The following is a 10,901-nucleotide window of genomic DNA, read 5'->3' as shown; positions in this document are numbered from 1 at the left end:
ACCTAATTAGTAAGAGAGAATTATTTTTGGAGAGGTGTAATATTTCTGGGATCTCTGTAATTTTTGGGGTTTATGTTACAGAGATTATTTTATACGGATTGAGAGAGTTTTTTGGATACACCGATTTTTGGTATCTATACCGAGTTTTGGGATACATGTGATATCATGTACTTGTGCTCTTTGTGTTCTCTACATCTATAGTGGATTATTGTTCATCTCACCCGTGGAGGTAGGCAAGGTTGAACCACGTTAAATCTCTTCTCCTATGCATGTCTTATTTTTATGTTGATATCGCTTTGATTATTTTTCCGCTTACATATTATAACAAGAAACAGGATTGCAAACCTTATGGCAACGAACGTGTTAACAAAGACTCATGAACCCGAATATTCCATACACCACCGCAGTAGTCCAAGCAGGGACAGAGTCAGGATTCTAGTTTTAAGGGGACAAAATATAATTAACAATAAAAATAGGAGGGGCAAAATCAAAATAAACCAAAACTTAAATTCAAGTGGAGCAAAGTATAATTAAAAATAAAAAATAAGAGGGACAAAATCAACATAAACTAAAATTTCAAGGATCAAATAAGTAGTTATCCCTATATTTTTTAGTGATAAAAAATCTAGGGGACAATGACCCCGAGCCAATGAATAGCTCCGTCCATAAGCCCAAGCCATGCAAGCTTAACCGAGCGAGTTGTTTATTCATCTTTTTTTTTGCTCGGCAAAAGAGATTTTTTATTAAATAAATCCTGAGTCAAGAGTCTCATTAAAAACCTCCCTAAACTTAAGCGGAGGAAAAGAGTACTCTTGACTAGGAGCAAAATACAACTCCAAACGAAACAAACGAAACAAAACACACAACTCTGCCCCTACAAATTTTGAAATCCCTTTACCAAAGACAAGGCTAAAAACATATCAACGTTACAACAACCAACAACCTTTTTGCAACAGCAGTACCTTCAACTAACACTTTAAAGACTTAACACAAACAACATCTCTAGAACCAACACAGACAAATCGAGCAGAACAAAACAAAGCTAATATTACAATCAGAGCAGCAAACAAAATTCCAGCACTGTAGAGGTTGAACAGACCGACTAGCAACATAACAAAACTTCTCCCTTTAGACACGAAAAACCAGCACCGTAAGCATGTACGACAATAATCCACTTCCTTCAGAAAAAACCCGAAAGCAATCAGTTGTACGCACCCCATCAAACGCAAAGCAAAGCCATTCCATTACGATCACAAGGCACGTAACACAAACACTACTTAGATCATCCAAACAGCCTAACAAATTACATGATGAAACATTGTATATACTCTTCAGGGGGACACCTCTTTGACCAACAAGTCCTCGCAAGACACAAGAATCCAATCACCTTAGCTCACAGTCAATTGTAATCAATTCAGCTAACCACCAATTCCCCAAGGTTCCAACAACCAAGTTGGAAGGAAGACAATAAACTATAGAACCAACAACCAAGCCTAACACACCACACCTAAAAGGTCTTGAGTCTACGCATACAATCATTATCCAGCCATATTGTCATCCCTTGGCACCTAGTATTCACAACACAAAAATGCACATTTTAAATTAAGCGAAAACATCCTTGTCGATCTCAAAGAACAAAGACTATCACTGCCACTTGCGCTGTAGGTGGTCCTCAATTCAGCTTAGCACCATTCTAGACTCCAACTCTAAACTAGATCAGCCTTACCACCCCAATCAATCATCCAAACAAAACACGGACAGGTTGAAATTTAATGCAAAATCCAATGCATCTTCAACATTACCTCCTGATAGTGATCCTGAAAACAAAACTCAGAGCGCACTATTACTCAAAAATAAAAAGCCCCCATAACCTGGAATATCATCTCTCCCAATACCATCCACTTTGAAAGTGACAGAACCAGGCAACAACAATACATTTTCTGGTAATTATTGGCGATAAACAGAAAACAAAGTCAGCATAGTAATTAACAACCATCAATATCTCATGAGCCAACGCAAGTTTAATCTGATGAACTCTGATTACCCTCCTAAGTATAGAAAAATTAAATGTCGAACCCATACCTCTTATATTCCAGGATAGATTCTTCCTCCCAAAAACTTCCCCCTCTAATTTCAATTAAAAAGCATTAGATAACGATTGGGATATGCCTTCCGATTCCTCCGCTGCTACAATTTCCCTAACTAAAACCTCTTCTGGACCATGAAACTCTATCCCCAACACTCTTCCAATCTGCAAAGTTTTCTTTGCTTCCATCTTTTGTCTCTGTCATCTATCTTGAAGGTCAGAATCTGATAGAGACCTTCCTTCTAGTTCAGTCCAGTCTTCCTCGTAATCTATCTTCTTCTTATTTTTCTTTGCATGGCTATTTCTTCCCTTCCTTGGGTTGTTAACAAAACTGTCTTGAATGCATTGTAAAGAAAATTATCTTTTATTTTTCCGAACCTTTGCTCTTATATTCTGACTGCTTTTATTCGATTTAATATCCTCACTCAAATACATTTGTTCATTTAACCTCTGGTCCATATCCTCCCCTTCATTCCCTAATTTGGGCTCCCCTCTAATTTGATCTACCAGCATCCAGTCCACTAACCTAGTATCAGTTGTTCCCTCCAAAATAGAAAAATCTCTATAATTATCTTCTTCTTCCACGTTAACACGTTTTTGATCATTTAAAAACCTCCTAGCAGTAACTTCGACTCCCTCCACGTTTTCAACCTCTTCATTAATTATCTTCTGCACATTCCCACAATCAACATCACTTTTTGTCAGCCCCATAATTGCTTCTTCTCCAATGTTCCTTTCCTCCACGTCCTCACTCGACAAACAACCGCCTCCTCATAAATTTTCCATACATCGTAATTGAAGATCGTCTTCCTCAAGCCACCTTTCTGTAGTATTTTCCTCTGAAGTAGTCCTACTTTTTCTGGCCGAAGATAGAGAGTCATCGACCAACTCAAACTCTTTTTGATCTCTCTTATGAACCATTGTTACACTGCTACCAATAATCTGTTCTAGAATTCTTACAGTAAATAAATTTCGACCCACTTCCAAATCGAGCACATCATCAATGGACTCTTTCCTATCTGTTGCAATAAGAATTGTTACCTCGTCGCAGCCCATCTCTTGCAAAGCATTTTCTCCCATCGATAAGAATTCACCCCATCGTTCTGCTATCCTCTTAAAGGTAACATGGTTCCAACAATGTAACGGAACTCCATATAATTTGATCCAAGTTGTTCTTTGAGGCGGTCTATACGATTCTGTCCAAGGTTGTACATCCCAGAAGTCTTTCCCTCCCATAGATTTAGTTCTTATTTCTCATAGGCCTCCAGCTCGTAATCTATCTTCCACTTGTCTCGAAGAACAAACTGACGCCATCGTCCCTACCAAACATTTTTGAAACTTTCGAACATCATTCTCATCTACTTCCCCCTGAACAATCTTTCTTCTCCTCATTGCTTGCTCCTCCGTGCTCGCTCTAGAATTCTTTTCTTATTCTGCCGATGATACAACTTTGGAATCTGAAGGCGTATACAATTTCCTGCTTTGGCTATTATCTCCGTACCTAGCTTCTTTGACTGTTAACTAGTATCCGAGGATCCATAAACCATTCAACCTAAGAGCTGCTCTATCTGCATCGATTATGTTGGAGAACCTGACAAAGCCAAAACGCTTCCCTACTCTATCATACTTCCTTGCTATGAACGATCTCACCACATCTCCGTGCCTACCAAAGAGTTGCGTCAATCCTCTCCAATGATATGTCAATGGAATATTCTAAACAAACAAAGTTGTTGTTTCGCCTTCCTTCCTCTCCATATTACTCAACCTGTAGACTTACGATAACAGACTAATTTACTGTGACTTTTTCACAAACACCTTGCGTGCAGAAGTTGCATTCACAACTTTACTTCCAGAAACAAGCTAATTTAACACAAAACCCAGACAAAGGAGCAAATTAACTACGCTTGACTGTCTTGCATTATCAAAAGCATACGATTCTTAGACGGTTGTTGCGGCGGCCTTGAAGAACTCAACCAAATCGCTTGTTTATTCATCTTTCATAAAACAAATATTGGGAATTCCAAAATTTTGTATTGGATATCCGATCCGAACATATAACTTATTTTACCTAAAATTAACACTATTTCGGAGGAGATATTTGGATAATATTCTAAAATAAAATTATTAACACTTAGGAGTTTTAAAGTAAACAATTAAATAAATTTTAGAAGAAATAGTTAAACATAATATTTAGGCAGTAACAAATGATGCCGCAAATTTATTTTAAAATATTTAAAATTTACAATCAGGGAACAGATCTTTTCAGGAAAATATTTGATTACAACAGCAAGTTTCTTAAATAAACTTCCAAGTGAAAGGGTAAATTAAAAATTTAGTAATTGAACTTTAATATATCTCATATTTCACTCACGTATTTTAAAAACTTTAAATTTAATCATTCAACTTTATACATTAATTTTTGAAATCTTGAAACCTAAATAGCGAAAGCAACAAAGTTATTTAATCTTCCAGTTAACGAGACCTAAGATTTCAATGAAAGGTCAAGGAGAGGGAAACATGACAGAAAAGATAACTTACTGGTACATATCTCTGATCATCATTAAAGCCTTTTCATCTTCACTTAATGTCTTTTTCTTAGGTCTTTGTACATTTGACTTCATTTGAAGATGAGATGATACTTGCTTCACTGGCTTCATTTGATGGCGACCTGTTTCTAGACGCAAACTATGCATCGTTAGGGCATGGCATTGGCAACCACAATGGTTGGATATGTGCAGACCATCAACAATATTACAGTGGGGCTGATATTATCGCATGTGCTATATTTGTGGTCCTATAAACCTGGTGAACTCCATGATGAACCTTCATCAAGGTGCTTTGATGCTTCTATGCCCGGCCATGAACGTCAAGGGTACGTTTGAACTCACTAAAAGGATTATTCCGAAGATTTTTAAGTCGACGAGTTGTGCATAGATATACTCGAAACTATCTAATAAGAGAAAGATTAAAAAATTTAAAATTTTAATACTTATGTTTTTAATAAAATGGATACACAAATTTTTTTAACACATTAATTAAATCTAATAATTTACGTAAAATAATGAATATACACTTAATCCCTAAAAAGACGTATTGTACCCGTTCGTGTACCTACTGATAAGTTATAATAGTTCCATGAGTTTAACCACATGGGTGAATAACATGGTTAAGGAGAAGAAGACCATTGAGGTGTTCGACAATGAGATGAAAGGAACGAACAGTGGTAACGACAAGATAATGAGCCTAAACCATTGGTGGACTCAATTACAAGTTTAGTATCTAAACTATTACTATTGTATCATTTTAGTATTTAAAATTTTATTTGTCTTACAATCGTACCTAACATTTACTCTATTTTTCATTTTAGTACCTCATTGTCAAAAACTTAGCGAAACTGTTACAATATGATTCTTTTTTATAGGTAAATTACAACATCATCAGTTAATTATCTTCTCACTCTTTTTTTATCACTAACTTTTATTTTTTTAATTTAATTATTTAACTTTTAAATTATTCTTAATTTAATCACTCTAACTTTCAAATTTAATTTTTTATGTTAGTTATATATTTATAAAATAATAAAAAAATTCATATCACAAAAATTATTAATAAAATGAATTAGAGTGATTAAACCATGAGTAATTTGAAAGTTGAGTAGTTAAATTGAAAATTTTTAAACTTTAGTGAATAAAATAGGAGTGAGAAGATAATTAAGTAATGAATGATATAATTTACCATAAAATGCCACGTACAGTAGTTTCGTAATTTTTTTAACGGCGAGGTATCAAAACGAAATAAAAAGTAAATGTTAGGCATAATTCTAAAACAAATGAAAGTTTAGATACTAAAACGGAACAAAAATTATAATTTAGGTACTAAACGTGTAGTTTACCCTATTATAAATTAATGGCTTTCTTACTATTTAATTGTATTTAAGATATTTTTTAATTATAATTTTATAACCTATGAATAAAATGTTAAATTAATTTTTTTTCAAAATAATAGAATATGCCGTCATAGTCCCAAAAATTTTTGAGTCGGCTCGGAGACAATCGATCACTTTCTACCCTCTAATAGAACATGCCTTTTGAATTGAATGTGAACCTTCTCGAACGGTTTTACCACTAATGCCCTCACTTTCAAGTGGTCTGACTGTTGTTAATCTGATTTGAATGGTCTAGACAAAATTAGGGTACTACATTCATAATGCAAATGAATTATTTGGTTGTCCGTTCTTTGATAATCAATAAACACAAAACAACTTAACCGCTCGTATTGTGGTTCCACCAACACACCTTGATATAATAAATAAACAAATTGTTTATATAAATATCAAATGACGACATTATGTGTCGTTCATATATTAGAAGCCATCAATAATTCAAGTATGACCATTTTTTCAATTGTTGACCAAGGAATCTTTCATTGCTCGTGGAGATGCCGACCCTAGTTGTTCCAACACAATTTGTGTTGTTCATCAGCACTACCTAATGACAAGTTACAATAGTGCCATGAGTTTAAGGAGAAGAAGACCTGTGAGGTGTTCGACAAGGAGATGAAATGAAACAAGAACATTAACGACAAGATGACGAGCTTACACAATTGGTGGACTCAATTGTTATTTTATCTTTAAGTTCAAGAACTAAATTAAAAATTAATCATTTTAATTAACGTGTCACGTCATTAAGGTTAACAGCTAAGTGACCAAAGTATAACGAACCAACAACATAAATGACTAAAACATAAAGTTTTCAAAATTAATAATCAAGATCAAATAGATCAAAAAATAGAAAGGACCATCCATACTATTTACTCGAAAAGATAACGTAAATTTATTTTGCACCAAAATCGACGAAACAGCTTACACATGTATATAATCTGTAATAATAAACATTAAGACATTAACACCTGAACCTTTTAAGTGGGTTAAATGGTAAAAGAAAAAATAATTATTTTTAAAGTTTTTAGTTCGAGCAATTATTTTTATGCTTATTTAATGTATGTACATTATCAATGATTTAAAAAATTATGAATGAATATTATCTTATAATCACCTTAAAATATTAAAAAAAAAAACATTCAAGGCCCATAAAATGTGCACCAATATACAATCAAAACTGGCTAAGGAGAGGAGTACCATAAACTCTTGTTCAAGGCCTTATTTTCTGTCTTCAATAACAGTAAAATAATATGTTTAACAATATTATAAGCTAGTGACTCTTTTTTATTATTATTTAATAAAACAATAAGAATAATATGATCCATAAAAATTAATTATAATTTTATAATTTATTAATGAAATATTAAATTATTTTTTTAAATAATAGAATAAACTCTCAAGTCCCGAAAAATTTTGAGTCGGGTCAGATACAATCAATCACTTTCTAGCCTCTAATTTATTGTAGGAATAAAACCATGGATGAACGTCACTTGATCATTGGAGGTATACTTTGTTCATTCTTGAAGAAATTATCAGGATCCACCTTAGCTTTAACCATCATCAACCTTTGGAAATTGTCCTTGAAGTACTTGGGCCCATAGATTAGAGCATCCCCGATATTCGTCCGGTCACTTGCGGTGCTTCCTATGTCATTATCTCTGTAATTCAAAAACGCCTCCCTCGGCATCTTCGACACGAACGGCGACATCTGATAATGCATGTATCGAACTCTATCGATGTTATGGTTCGTCACATTAGACCCTTCTTCGGTCCAGTAAACGACATACTGGATCAAGAACAAGTTCCCGGATCTATGAGGAAATGGGGTGTCCGATTCAGGGATTTGACTCATTTTTCCTCCATATGGATTCCAATTCATTGATACGCTTGCACTTGTACTATTTGCCAAGTCAATCAACAACTTCCATACCGTGTCCAAATCCTGTTTGGAAATCACGGTTTTGACGTAATCCGATTTGATCTTGGTATAATACTGTGTCCCATGTGTGGTGTTTAGTAAAGCTACGACCGACGTTCCGGTCGGGAAACCGGCCCAGTAAAGAACTGATTCGATCCAACTCGTTTCTATACAATCTGTTTTGGTAAGGTTCAACTCAGGGAAGGTTTGGTTCATCAGTGGAATGAGTTTATCGGATTCTTCTAGGAAGAAACCGATGAAATTGATTAATATAGAGCCGTTTACGACAGATGATTGTAGTCTTATGAAGAGGTTTTCGTCAAGTTTAGGTGCAACTTGTTGCCACTTGAATGCGACATCGGTTGCGCCTTGTTCTAAAGTGAAAGGCACATTGAACACCGTCACTTTCTCCGGTACTCTAACCAACTTGATCTTCCATGCAACGATGACGGCGAAGCTTTCTCCGCCGCCGCCTCTAATGGCCCAAAATAGATCCTCACCCATGGTGGTTCGGTTGAGGATATTGCCAGTAATGTCAACAACCTCAACGTCGAGGACATTATCGACCGAGAGCCCGTATTTCCTCATCATGTTCCCGTATCCACCGCCGGTGAAATGACCACCGACACCGAGAGTAGTGCAGATTCCCGCAGGGAAGGCATGAACTCCGCTTTCGTAAGCGATTTTGTAGTAAAGTTCACCGAGTGTCACGCCGGCCTGAACATAGGCAACCTCATTATTGACATCAACTTTGATTGATTGAAGATTGAACATGTCCAGAACGAGGAATGTGATATTCGATGTATACGAAAGACCCTCAAAATCATGGCCGCCACTTCGGATCCTGATTTGCAGGCCATTATCCTTCGCACAGACAACGGTAGCTTGGACATGGGAAACATGTTTGGGTGCCACAATGGCAACCGGTTTAGGTGTTTGATAGGTCAAAAACCTTCGGTTTCGGATGCGAGCTTGAAGAACGGATTCGAAAGAGGGATTAGTTCGAGTGTAAACTGATTCGAGCAACGGAGCAGATCTGTTAGAAAGACACCGGAGAAAATTATCAACTAAAGAAGAAGAGTGTGATGTCGCTCGACATGGCAGCCATGATGATAGTAATAATAATGATAAGGCAATGAATGGGAGAATTGAAGAGTTTGGATAATTCATTTTCTGCTTGCCTTGGTACGTTTAATTTCAATATATCAAATAGTAATTTATAGAGGGAGCTATACGTGTTAGAATTAATTATCCAGATCAAAATTATGTGTTTTGGAATAAATTAGGGAAGATTTTTGGATACAAATAATCTTGGAATTACATTCCATATATATACATATATAAGGACAATATTTCCTAAATTAATTATATATACGTGGAATTAGTGTAAGTTATTGAATTTATACCTGTCACGGTAGCAGATGCAAGGGTTACTGAGGGTAGGTGTTCGATTACTGATTGAATCAATTTTTTATTAATTGAATTAATCGAACTTTTATTTTCTTTAACCGTTAGTCGAACCGAACATTTTATGAAAATATTAATTGAACCGAAAAAAGTTTGGTTATTTCGGTCGGTTAATCAAATTAACCAAAAAAATTATAATTTTTTTTAATTAGATTTAAATATAATGGAAGTATTTTTTATTTTGGTTAAAATTTAATTAGGTATTAATAATTTAATAAGTATAGCGTGGTTAAAAAATAATTGGGTTTTAGTTTTAGCTTAAAATATGTATTTAATATAGAGTATTTAATAATTTCAATTAATTCAGTTAATTAATCAATTTTGAACTAAATTAACCGTTAACCGAATATTGAAAACAATATTAACCGTTCTCTGATCGAATTAATTCGGTTTGGCCAGTCAATTCAGTTAAACCCGAATAATGAACACCCCTGTAGGCACGTATCCTCTCTGAAATTCAAATTTTTTTAAATTTAATTAATGGTGTATGTCCTAAAATTTTATTTATACTCACTCCATATGAATTTTTTTTACTAATATATATATATGTCCATTCCCTCAAAAATATTTCTAAATCAGTCTTTATATATTAATATTTCGTATATAAATAAACTTTTTTTAAAATAAAATATTAAAGCACAAAAGTATATTGTATAACCAATAAAATTATTACATTAAATTCAGTCATCCTTGTATTGTTGATCAAAACCTATAATTATGGGCACAAATATATGTACAATATAAAATGTTATCATAAAATATAAGTTTAATATAAAAATAAGTGTTCAAATTATACTTGAAGTTAAATTTAGATATTTATTTTTTTTGTTAAAATTATTTGTATAATGTTTTCTCTGTTACAATTTTAGATGCCTACGCCTTAACGGTCGATAAAACCGACCATTATGTGATACATGTCACTTTTATAAAATTTAAAATATTTTATTTAAAAAAATATAAACAATTATATTTTTAAATAAACCTCAAAATTATCTAAAATCACAAAACAAAACCTAAAATCCTAAAATAGTTGGTTGGGTTTCGGTCGATGGGTATTCAGAAGGTTGCTTATCATCGGGATTTCAGCTAGTTGGCAGTGTTGGATGCAGTCGGCATTGGTGGTGACCTACGATGGCCGTTGGTGGGGATTTGAATTAAAGATTTTAGGTTTTTAGGGTTTGTTTAGTGATTTTAAATAAATGTGGGGTTTATTTTAAATATATATAAATATTTTTTAAAATTTTGAAAATATTTAAAAAATTATAAAAGTAACACGTGTCACACGACAAAAAGGTTTAATGATTGTTAAGACCCATACACTTAAAATTATAACAAAAAAATGTTACACATACTTTTAGCAAAAAAAAAATTTAGATGCCCAAAATTAACTTTACATATAGTTAGAGCAGCTGTTTTTGTATTAAGCCTAAAATATGACATAAAATTAAGTGATCAATTATTTACACGTGTCATAGGTATTAAAGTGCCGT

At 33.8% G+C, this 10,901-nt stretch overlaps 1 protein-coding gene across 1 annotated transcript; it reads right to left on the bottom strand.

Moving 5' to 3' along the window:
* Positions 1-7,479: 7,479 nt before the first annotated feature.
* LOC120191287 (berberine bridge enzyme-like 14) lies at positions 7,480-9,114 on the bottom strand. The gene has a single exon (XM_039194265.1). It carries the CDS (start codon positions 9,112-9,114, stop codon positions 7,513-7,515), a length of 1,602 nt encoding a protein of 533 aa, XP_039050196.1. The 3' UTR covers positions 7,480-7,512.
* Positions 9,115-10,901: the final 1,787 nt, after the last annotated feature.

The sequence above is a fragment of the Hibiscus syriacus genome, unplaced genomic scaffold, assembly GCF_006381635.1.
Source record: "Hibiscus syriacus cultivar Baekdansim isolate YM2019G1 unplaced genomic scaffold, ASM638163v2 tig00116965_pilon, whole genome shotgun sequence".
In the NCBI taxonomy this organism is placed as follows: Eukaryota; Viridiplantae; Streptophyta; class Magnoliopsida; order Malvales; family Malvaceae; genus Hibiscus; species Hibiscus syriacus.
This window is presented reverse-complemented; position numbering and strand designations above follow the sequence as displayed.

What these genes read in the sequence shown, in the direction of transcription:
- LOC120191287 (XM_039194265.1), bottom strand. Translation starts at nt 9,114, where the DNA reads ATGAATTATCCAAACTCTTCAATTCTCCCATTCATTGCCTTATCATTA.